Below are 11,889 nucleotides of genomic sequence, written 5' to 3' on the forward strand. Positions count from 1 at the left end.
TCTTTGTTTGTTTTTGAGATGGAAATTCCTTCTGCCACAAAATCTGCTATTTCAAATGCCATGAATTGATGAGACATCTTGTTTACAGACAGATCAAATAAACGTTATTCCAACCAGAGGTAGCCAGCATGTCCTGTCTATTGCCTTTTGGGTTCAGATTTGTATGTAGACCAATTCAAGAGTTTTACATCACTAAGTTTTAATTCAGGTTTTCAGTCTAAGCGAATTGGATTGTCCTTTGCACTGCACATTGGCAACAGTCCATACTTATACTATTAGATTAAAACATGATAATGATGTGGGTCTTAATGAACACTGAAACAGTAAAACACAACTCATATGGGAATCCTAAATGAGTGAGTCTTGAGTGATGTAGGGAAGTTCCCTATTCCTGTGGCTTGATTTCTGAATCCAAAAAACCATTCCCCCCATATTAATTTACTTATTTTTTATTTGCAGAAGGAAAAATCATTTAAATCTGAGAGGGCCGAGGGCTTTCAAACAAATTAATATGAAGCTCTACCTACCCTGCTAGCGTCATACAATTCAAACAGTAAAAGGGACCTTGTGTTCAGAATGAATGACATGAAACAAACCTTACGTTACCTTTATAATTCCGTGTCCACTTGTCCCAAACCTTTGAAGCAACACAATGTTCACCAAGAAATATTTAAACATTTGGCACCACTATGATTCAAAATCAAGTGTTGTGAGTTCGAGTAATGTGTGGCTGCAGACGGAGTTTCACCAGTGGGTTATTGCTGGTAAGTGCTTTTTACACATCATGGTGAAGATGGCATCCAATTATTCTATTTGTGAAAACACAGTAAGGGAGATTCCACAGCATTTGTCCACATTTAGACTACACCAGACCAGGATCCAATCAAAAACCTCTGGACTTGTCAAGTCTGGACTAGATTATTTCAGAGAAACTAAAGACTCTTCATTCTGTGAGACCTAGCCTATATTAAATTTGTCCAAACACAAAAAGGGAGATTCCGGTGCTTTTCAACCATGGGAAAAAACTTAATGTAGCTAAATAAAGTTTAAACAGACATAGTTGCACACAGTTTGTGATTTGCTAAACAGGCAGTCCCTAATATCAAGAAGGCTTATCATAAAAGCTTTTTAGCATGTCTGGTCTTTTGCGTAGCATGTTGACGCCCCGCCCCTGCTTGATTGTGAACACCTGCAGAGTCAGGTGTGCCATCAGACGAAGTCGCGCGCAGTAATTAAAGTGCCTAAGCTTGACACACTGCTGGGGTCAATCTGCCTGTGTGCGGTGCTTTTTCTTTGTTCTAATGGCTTATAGCAGGAGCAGGGACACGACGATTTTACTATGTTTAGGACTTTTTCTGCTTGCTAGTTCATTTTGCGATTGTAGTACACTAACAAGGCTGAAAGAACTGGATACATTTAGGGAGAACTCGACGATTAACCGAGGTCAAGCTGAAGGGAGAGGCAAGAGCCATGGACGACTCCTGATTGGGCAAAATTCTCTTCACGGTGCTAAAGTCAAAGGAACGAAGGCCACAAGGAGCCACCAGGATATAGATCATGATTACCAAGCAGACATGGGTATGTAAAGTTGTCATTTTTAATGACACTGCTGCACAATATGCTCCACAACAGCTTTTTATTAAAACTGAACACAATGGTTGATTTAATTTATGCATTATTGTTAAAATGGGCAAATGATAAAGATACCCCAATTTGAACTTGGAAAAAAATCTTGTTTTTTAAAGGCTGGGCAGAGCACAAGCTACCTAGAGTGCAGAGCTTTTCAAGGCCGCCTCCAGACAAGGCTGCCGTGGAGCAACTCCTTAAAATGGAACCAAAGGTTGAATGTACAGCAGACTCCATGACGCTTCATGTCCAAGGTGCTGCTTCTTCTCCCAGATCACTTCTCTTTGTGGATAGGGGTAAGTTTTTAAGTATCCACGGGCATCATGCATTTACTTTTTATTATCAATTGTATTCAGAGAAGTTTCATTTACTTGTACTATGTCTCTATTTCATCTCAGGGAGCACACTGTCTCCTCTGCCTCTGTCAAAGTTGCCAGCTAGCTGTGGTTACACCATCAGGTCTACACAAAGAGATCTGACCCTAATTGCACCCTATGATGGTTGCTTTGTTGCCCACCAGGTAAGGTACTTTCTAAAAGCACAGCACACTTGAACCATTTATTTCCACACTTGTAACATTTTTCTTGCTGGCTTCAGGAGGACAACTATGTTCTCCCCTTGCATTGGTGTGGGGTACCAGTGAGGATGTCGTGCCCTTCACCTTCACTGTCTTCGCCTAATCCTCCAATGGTCACCTGTCACACAGAGGGCATGGTTGTCAAAACTGAATGGACAATTTCTGCTGCTGACATTAAAGTGAACTGTAAGTCACTACATAATTTATAAAGCGTAGTAAATTCTGCCCTATAGATGTTTCTTGCAGACATTTAGATTACCAAACACTGTTGCAATAGGCACACCCTTATAGTTGTGCCAGGTCACTTGTATTTTTTTTTGTTTTGCATACTGTGTGTCCTGAGAGTCTGAGATGAAAATATATTGGGTTGCTTTATGAATTCATAGCAATCCCAACTTGTACTAGGTCTTAAGTCATCTGTTGTGTGGAGATTTTTTTTAAAGATATCCTTTGGCCATTTTTTGCCTTTATTTGATAGGACAGTGCAGATGGACTGGGGAAATGACATGCGCTAAGGATCGCCTCGGTCGGGAGTCAAACCAGCGATAAGCGCTTCAGGCATATGCTAACATGGGATGTGCTTTACATGTACATGATTCGGCTGTAATGTCTAAAAAGCCAACAATGGTTTTAGGCTATGGGAATTGATTTGAGGTATAAATGTGTTTTAACTTTCTTTGAGCATGGCTTACTATTGATATTTTTAAAGAAAGACACCTTAAATTGCCTTTAGAAAGTATACCAGAGAGTAATATGTATTTTTCCTTTTACAGTGAATGGTAACTGGGTGCCATTGGTGGAAGCCTCACCTAGATGTGGGTTCAGCGTAGTTGTACATCCTGAAGGTGTGGTCATCTCTGTGCGCTATGCACCCTGTTTGGAGAAAAAGGTGTTGTACAAATTTCTTTGACTCTTAAATGTCCACTTAAAAACATTTCTTTAAGCCATCAATATTTTCCATTTCAGGGTGGAATGTACACACTTGAACTTGCTGGAGATGGGGAAATAAAAATTTCCTGTCCATCTCTGTCCACGGCACAAAGTGAAACACCAAGCAAAGGGGTCACTGCCCCCACCCCATCATATGGCTTTGGTCCAGCTCACATTCACACACAGAGCCCTCAGCCTGCGGTTCCCCAGGTCCCAAATTTTCCTCCAAAGCCAGAGGCACCTGAAGAGAAGCCAACTCTGGGGGCAAAGGATATCAGTCAACCTCAGTTCCCTTATTACTTTTACCCCCATTTACCCCACCCGCTTCCAGGTACTAAACCCCTGGTCACTGTACAACCACTACCCTCTCCTGTGTCCAAGAAAAATGATGGACACCAACCCCAACAAACTGTTCATCCTTCGAGTCTGCCTGTTGTCCCTGAGGGACAAGTGCCCCAGCCTTTTAATTTCCCATTTTACTCTTGGCCGGCCCAACCTGAACAGGTGCCCATTGTGAAAGAACCTCCTGTACAGCCCTCAGTTGCCCAAATACCTAACGGCAGATGGGGAAACCCTTTATACCCCTATGTTAAGCCACCTAACACTGTCCCTCCTGCACACAGGCCTGAACAGAAACCTTTACCTACACCATCTCCAATCACTGAAGGCCAAAGACAACAACTATACTATCCATTTTATTTTCCATCACCTAAACCTGAAACTCTCCCTACACAGCCACCAGTAACTAACCCACCAGGTAAAATGGCTGTTCATATCCTTCCCAATCCATTTAACCCTCCCTTTGGACTGCCTCAAAAACCTATAGAACCACCTAAAAGCCAACCTGAGAGACATGAGCCCTTTAACCCAGTTCCTCCGTACCTCCTGCCACCACCTTCAGAAGTTCCTCAAGTAGAACAACCTCTCCAGCCAGTGTATCCGGAAAGCCCTGGAAAAAATATTGTGCCACCAAAGCCCCCAGTTCCTCAAGAGCCTCAGGGACAAATATATCCAATGTACCATTACCCATTTCCCTATCCATTTCAGCCACAAGGGCCTTTGCAGACACATGTGCCAACCAAACAGCAGACTACCACATCCGCACCAAAGAGCCAAGTACAACAATCTCTTAACCCTGTGCAACCCGAAGGATCAAAACCCCAGGTCCCTGAAAGGCCATCCATTGTCCAACCACCACAACCTGAAGCCCCCTGGGTTCAGGTTCCGCAATACCCTTATGGTTTCTATCCTCATCCCCAGCCAACTGAAAAGCCAACCACTGTTCAGCCACCACAGCCTGAAGCCCCTCAGGTTCACCAATACCCATACGCTCCTTACCCTCATCCACAGCCAACTGAAAGGCCGACCATTGCCCAACCACCACAACCTGAAGCCCCCCGGGTTCAGGTTCAGCAATACCCTTATGGTTTCTATCCTCATCCCCAGCCAACTGAAAAGCCAACCACTGTCCAACCACCACAGCCTGAAGCCCCTCGGGTTCACCAATACCCATACGCTCCTTACCCTCATCCACAGCCAACTGAAAGGCCGTCCATTGTCCAACCACCACAACCTGAAGCCCCCCGGGTTCAGGTTCCGCAATACCCTTATGGTTTCTATCCTCATCCCCAGCCAACTGAAAAGCCAACCACTGTCCAACCACCACAGCCTGAAGCCCCTCAGGTTCACCAATACCCATACGCTCCTTACCCTCATCCACAGCCAACTGAAAGGCCGACCATTGCCCAACCACCACAACCTGAAGCCCCCCGGGTTCAGGTTCAGCAATACCCTTATGGTTTCTATCCTCATCCCCAGCCAACTGAAAAGCCAACCACTGTCCAACCACCACAGCCTGAAGCCCCTCAGGTTCACCAATACCCATATGCTCCTTACCCTCATCCACAGCCAACTGAAAGGCCGACCATTGCCCAACCACCACAACCTGAAGCCCCCCGGGTTCAGGTTCAGCAATACCCTTATGGTTTCTATCCTCATCCCCAGCCAACTGAAAAGCCAACCACTGTCCAACCACCACAGCCTGAAGCCCCTCAGGTTCACCAATATCCATATGCTCCTTACCCTCATCCACAGCCAACTGAAAGGCCGACCATTGCCCAACCACCACAACCTGAAGCCCCCCGGGTTCAGGTTCAGCAATACCCTTATGGTTTCTATCCTCATCCCCAGCCAACTGAAAAGCCAACCACTGTTCAGCCACCACAGCCTGAAGCCCCTCAGGTTCACCAATATCCATATGCTCCTTACCCTCATCCAGGTGCAGCTGAGCCAACCACTGTCAAACTACCACAACCTGGAGCCCCTTGGGGCCAAGGGTACCCACCATTCCACCACTTCTACCCCCAGCCAAAGCCTGAAAAGCCAGCTGAGAAGCCAGAACATAAACCTTACCAGCAACCATACAAGATACCAGATGCTGGAACAAATGGTGCCAAAACTGCCACTGAAAATCCAGTCCCAAGCAAACACTCTCCAGGTCCCAAACTTCCAGATGGTCAGGTGCACCACCCTTTCAAATTGTACTACCCACAGCAGCCTGAGCACCCTCAGCCTATAACATTACCCCCTGCTGCCTCCATACAGCAGCCACAACCAGTCACCAGTGCATCACCAAGTGATGGTGGTATGGTCCCACAAGTTCCACAGCCAGGTTCTCCACAAATGTCCTCTTTGTACTGTCCCCAGTTTTGCCCTACTGGATTTGCTAATTGCTGTCCACAAATTGCTTTTCATCAACATGTCCATCATATTGTTCCACCTGGCAGTAAAGATATTCCTCCAGTCTATTCTGCACTGCCATTTGTCCCTTCATTGCCATATTCTGGGTTTAGCAATGGCCTGGGAACTGCTGTCATTCCTCAAAAGCCAAATGATGCAAAAATGCAAGTTTCCTCCTCTGGGCCCACTTCTCCTCAGGCCCCTCCACCAGCAAATGAAGAACAGCCCCATTTGCTGCCACCAGATGGCAACCCTGCTGCACAAAGTATTTCCAAGAGGCCTGTAAATTCTCAACCTCAAATTAACCCTTATTTTGTTTCTAATTGGCCACATCTACCACATGGTGAGACACAAAATTTACCACAAAGCCAATCAACAGCTGACACCAATGTTCTCTCTAAACCTAAGGTTTCAGGTAATGACCCAGTAAATCCCATGGTGCAATATAAGCCATATTACATACAGTACCCAGGGCAGCAAGTGAGCCAGCCTTCTGTTGACATGAATAATCCTTCTGGGCCTAATTTAATGTACTTCATTGGCCAATACCAACAGGAGCATTCAGCACACCAGCAAAATGAACATGCAGCCAAGCAACTCCAGTCATCTAACATGGAATCCAGTGTCTCTAAAGGGCAGGCACATCCTCAAGTCCAAGGTGAATTTGATCAATTTTCCATTCCTTATGGCATGCTTCAAGATGCTCAAGCTCCTACATATAACTCGTCACAACCACAGCCATTTGTGAGTGGCTCCAAAAAATCCAAACATGACCAGAATGTCAACCCCCACTCTGAATCTAAGAGTTATGTGCTGTTGCAGCATGGCCCACCTGGTAGAGAGCCCAACAGTTTCAGAGATCTGGCTCAAGAAGAAAACTTGCAGTCACAAACTTTTGCAAGGCATCACAGTGGTAAAGCCCATCACCTTCAGAATTTGAATTCTTGGGACAAACGCTCGCACCTCAGATGGCTCGGAAAAATGCCCAATGCCTTACCTGTTTCTGCCCCCGATTCGTCTAAAGGCCCCTCTTTTAGTGGAGCACATGTAAAGCCTGAGTTCCATGAATCATTGAAAGATATGTGGAAACCCCTTGCACCATCAAACCGAAGGATTCCAGCCAACGATCCTAGAGGGATATTTCCACAAATGAGTGCTGCAGCTAACCTCCAAGGAGACGGTATGTTGTGTGTGTTCATTTGAATTTATATTTTGTTCTTTTTGTAATGATTTGTTCCTTTTTTACAGGGCTGAACCAAGACATCCAGAGAGAAGGTGGAAATCAGAAGCAAACATGAGTTGCCTTTGGAGTTGCCCAATGTGAATAAACAAACTGTACCAGAGCTTCCCCCTCAATCTCTTCTTCAATAAGCTGAAGAAATTATTTTTGTTTGGTTTGCCTTTTGTGTGGGTGGGTAAACAAAATCTGGGAAGTGAGTTAGAAGTCTGTCTCTTTTGACATGGGAAGCGAAGGATGACTTTTTCTTGTTGACTGTTTCAAAGTTAATGGTTTAGTTAGTAAATGTCAGCAATATACATCTGCTTTTTAGACCCAAACAGTGCATTGCCCTTTTTGAACTGATTTGTCTTGCTTAGTTTGCCTTACCATGAACTGGTGCTTACTGAACATTGACCCATTCATGTAAATACACTTACTAGGATTCACCCATTCACTGACAGTGGCCTCAGTGTTTGTGCTTGTTGTTTAAAATGTAAGGTTTTCTTTCAAATGTCACTCTTTCTGACAGTAATACCAAAGCTAGTTTGCACTTATACATTATGTTAAGAGTATTTTTCAGTCTTATTGCAAAAGTCATCAGAAGTGGGGCAACAAGTTGGTGGGAACTGAAGAGGATCACATTCACTTCAGTGATCGGATCTTTCCAAACTCAATCTATAGTCATATCGGGCTATTGTTTTATCACTCCAACTCACCTAACACATTCTTGTAATTTGCAATTTAAAAACCTAACATGGAAAAACGAAACAAAATTCAATGCAATTCATGACATTCTACGTCTAGAAAAACAGGAAAATGGAACCAGGATAAAGGCCACTTTATGTGAGTGTTCGGCGAGGCATTCACCAAAGTGCTTTCCACTCTCATACAATCAATATTAATAGAATGGGGGAAAAAAATTCTTATTATACTGACCTGGTGACACAGGGATTGGTGGCAGGAGCACAGGTGAGACGAGGAAGGCCCTGGCCCAGGTGTGTGAGTTTAGAGCAACTATAACTGATAAGAAATGACAGGCTGGTTTGAGGTTGCAGTTACAGTTCTCAATTTGTAAACCAGAAAACCAATAATCAAATCTGATCAGTTTATTCATGGAGTACATTTAAAAACAAAAAATATGACTTGGGTGCTTTACAGGGAGCTCAAATCATGGCATACTTGGTTCAGCGAAGAGGATACAAGTAAATTGCACCAAATATCTGGATAGAATCAAACACAACATTGTAGTGACAAATAAATAAAATACAAAATGCCAAGTGTGGTTATTTGTATCCTCATGACAACTTATATTCTTAAGTGAAGACAGTCTGTAAAGAGGTTTTAAAAACAGCAATGCTATGAAAAGATGGAATAGTTTGATATAGTTGTAACCTATTCCACAATTAGGGACAACAACAGAAAATGCTTGCTCACCTTTAAATTTTAGCTACATAGATTATGGAGCAGTGTTATTTCAGTCACTGATTGAGTGACAAAGTTTGATTTTCAACACAGAAAGCTCCAAAAATACCAACAAAATACAGTGGCCACCGGGACACCGGGAGTTCCATAACATGACATAACACACTTACTGCACACTCGGACAGATAGGACATGGAAGTTTATATTTGTTTTAGAAAAATATGTGTGTCGAGGATATTCTGTTGATTTTGTAGCTCAAATACCAATACAGTTCAAATATGAGTTCATCTATCTATCTGTCTTGTTTGGGTACATGTGCACATGCCTAAGTACCTATAACATGCTTTGTTCTAAATTGGACTCATGTGTCTAAGGTGGGCGGGTAAACTGTAAATGATATGACGAACTTTTCTTGTTGGGGGACAGTCATCAGTGCTGAGGTACATGCTTCAGCCCGTAAACATTTGAGTAATGTTTAAAATATTGAACTGACTTAAACATGGAGCTGTGGTTGTACTCGCAGAACTGTCAGTGGGTTCACAGGAATGTCACTGGCATGAGTCAACATCATCAGCAAACAACACTGTGTTTTGCAATTGCCCTTAAACAAGTGAAAAGAATGAATAAATGCGTTCCGGTTTGAGTTTGTCCATTCAAAGTTCTGTATCAAGAGGTTATCAGCGTGTCCTCATCAAACCCATAAAAGACCTTACTTGACTCTCAGTCCATGACTGACTGTGTATTTCAAATGTTAAAGAATTAATTCAAGCAGAAAGCACAAACACATACAGCTTGGACATGAGAGATTTATTCAGCTGTATTAAATGCAAATGTTTATCATCCATTCTACAGACATTTCAAGAGCTGATTTCAATCCTCATTTTTAGGACATATACTGGAGTTACATCTACCTACTGTACCACATGCCACTTAAAGTTATGCTAGCACCAGTGTAACTGAGGGAGGCAAATGTTGAAAGTCTGTGGGACCTGCTCAACTGAAGAATCTGACCCTTCCTGGGCAAATTGGCACAAGTAGAACAGGGTCTTTTTGAACCACAGTGGTGTCTACAGGTGTAGCAGATAAATCTCTCTTAAACTGACTACGAATCTCCATACTGCTTGGGGAATCTGAGTCTGATCCATCATCGACAAGAACATCAGGAGCAGGATCAGCAGCTGCGGCTGGATCAGCGGCTACAGCTGGATCGGCGGCTACGGCTGGATCGGCGGCTACGACTGGATCGGCGGCTACGGCTGGATCAGCGGCTACAGCTGGATCAGCAGCAGCAGCACCAACCACTGCAGGAGCTACAGGTACCACTTCCTCCGACTCTGCTGATTCTGCAGAGAGAAGGCCGCTCAGGTGAGGGTCATGGAGAGAAGTGAGTTTATGGTGTCTCAGGCCAAGTTTGTGTGACAGGCTGCTTGTAAGCACATGGACTGCTGGTGGCACAGCGGGAGCTGCAGTGCTGTTGGCATCTACAATAGGCATCTGAAAAAAATGTATACATCTTCGTCAGGCTTAGAAGTAATATTTTCTACAGAAATGTAAGATGATAAACTTCGGGTCTTATTTTAGATGTGAAACAGTATTTTACCAGGACGTTGAACATCTTGCAGTCCACTGCGTGAAGCGCTGCAGAACCGCTGGCTTTGCAAAATCCACGTTGCTGGTAGAAAGAGAGAAAAACATTTTTATTCAAAATTGAATAACAGCTCCAATTCAAAATAGTTTAACAGGAGCTTTGGTTGCCAGATTTATGATTTCTTTGTCTTTTTTTTATTTATCTATTTTCTTTTATTATTTTTTTTTTTTTTTTGATTTTCTTACACAGATTTAGAGAACTACTCTTGCATTCCTAAAAAAAAAAAAAAAAACGGATGCTTTGTGTACTTACAGCCAGGGGGTCATTCAGGGGCACACAGGCACCATCAGTGCAATTAGCCTCAACTATGACATATTCTACTGAGTACTTAGGCCCAACAGCCACAACCTGAAACAAAGGGAATATTGATGTACTGACAGATGCTAAGGAAACGTGCAGGTGCATTTAAGCTCATGAATTGCTTGTTATTCTTCTGAACAAATAAAGCTTCAGTCCACCTGGAATGACATTCGTCCAACCTCCAGAAGAGTGTAAGTCTCGTTCATGGTGTTGTTATTAAAGGTTGCCAGAGAGGCATGCGCAAATTCTAGCGCTGCAGTGTCGTTTAGAGGGAGGAGGGAGGGACAGCCTAAGCAGAGGTCCTCTGTTGATTCTGTGTCAGTAAACAGAAAGACACATGTAGGTAGATTTGGTTGTGCACGGTGACACTTGTGTAGTATAGTCTTTGTGTGAGTGTGTGTGGTTGTTAATATGATTGGTGGTGTACGATGGGAGAATTTTACCCTCTGTTTTGCACTTGAATGCAGCAACAGTCAGGACCCCACCAACTTTCTTCAGCACCACATCACAGTCTCCCTCCACGGCCTGAATCAGTTCACAGAGCAAAACAGTGAGTCATTTTTTCTATTCTCATTACATTATTCTCAACACAACATAGGTTGAATTCCTGCAGTCTCACCGTCCACAGTTTGGACCTGACTGTACAGTTGGCAACAGGTGTGGGGTCCAACACATGACAGTCTGTCTCCAGCAGGTCAATTTCCAGAACATATGTGTTGTTTCCATCAGGCTGAGAATAAGTGGAAAAAAAGAGAACATGGTTTATATATATATATATATTCGTTCATATATATATATATATATATATATATATATATATATATATATATATATATACAGTATAATTATATGTGAGGCTTTTCCCCATCAGACAGTCCAACAATACATGGGCAAAAGTCCCAGGAGTTTGAAAGTGTGGTGTCACATGTGCACAGAAAGAAAGAAAGAAAGAAAGAAAGAAAGAAAGAAAGAAAGAAAGAAAGAAAGAAAATGGCATATGCACTTTTTTTTTAATTAAAGGGGGTGTCTTCAATAAAAGTGTAATTTTTCTTTTCCACTTAAAGGTATTATGTTCGCACCTCCTAAGTAGCCATCCGTATGCGTTTAATCACACTAACCACACACTTGGTCTGGGACTTACCTTTGCGTAGACTTTGATATCATCGATCCGGTTCAGTGCATACTTGTAGCCATGAGTGTGCTGGGCATTAAGGTAATCCTGAGCCACCAGAGCAGCCTCCTCTGCCTCAGGAGAGTCACACAGAGGCTGTAGCACATTTATCTGAGACCAGACCCCCGCCAGTAGTCCCAGAACGACACTGACGCCCAGAGCCTTCATTTCTGTCAGAGATGCAAGAGGTATCAGAGCAGTGGAGCAGATAAGGAAGAGTAGCAGAGCTGGTTCAGACCATGTATATATACCATGTG

At 43.3% G+C, this 11,889-nt stretch overlaps 1 protein-coding gene and 1 long non-coding RNA gene across 2 annotated transcripts; both read right to left on the reverse strand.

Moving 5' to 3' along the window:
* Positions 1-120: 120 nt before the first annotated feature.
* On the reverse strand, positions 121-6,985 carry LOC311000525. Its single transcript, XR_014596093.1, has 3 exons — positions 6,870-6,985; positions 3,013-3,076; positions 121-2,321 (listed from the first exon to the last, which is right to left on the reverse strand). It is a non-coding gene; the product is annotated as an uncharacterized lncRNA (long non-coding RNA).
* A 2,320-nt stretch (positions 6,986-9,305) lies between these two features.
* On the reverse strand, positions 9,306-11,859 carry ahsg2 (alpha-2-HS-glycoprotein 2). The gene is made up of 7 exons (XM_083991543.1): positions 11,603-11,859; positions 11,081-11,191; positions 10,905-10,986; positions 10,620-10,774; positions 10,414-10,509; positions 10,114-10,185; positions 9,306-10,007 (listed from the first exon to the last, which is right to left on the reverse strand). The coding sequence occupies exons 1-7, from the start codon at positions 11,798-11,800 to the stop codon at positions 9,507-9,509; spliced, it is 1,215 nt and encodes a 404-aa protein (XP_083847669.1). The 5' UTR covers positions 11,801-11,859; the 3' UTR covers positions 9,306-9,506.
* Positions 11,860-11,889: the final 30 nt, after the last annotated feature.

The sequence above is a fragment of the Trachurus trachurus genome (genome assembly GCF_905171665.1).
Source record: "Trachurus trachurus genome assembly, chromosome: 17".
In the NCBI taxonomy this organism is placed as follows: Eukaryota; Metazoa; Chordata; class Actinopteri; order Carangiformes; family Carangidae; genus Trachurus; species Trachurus trachurus.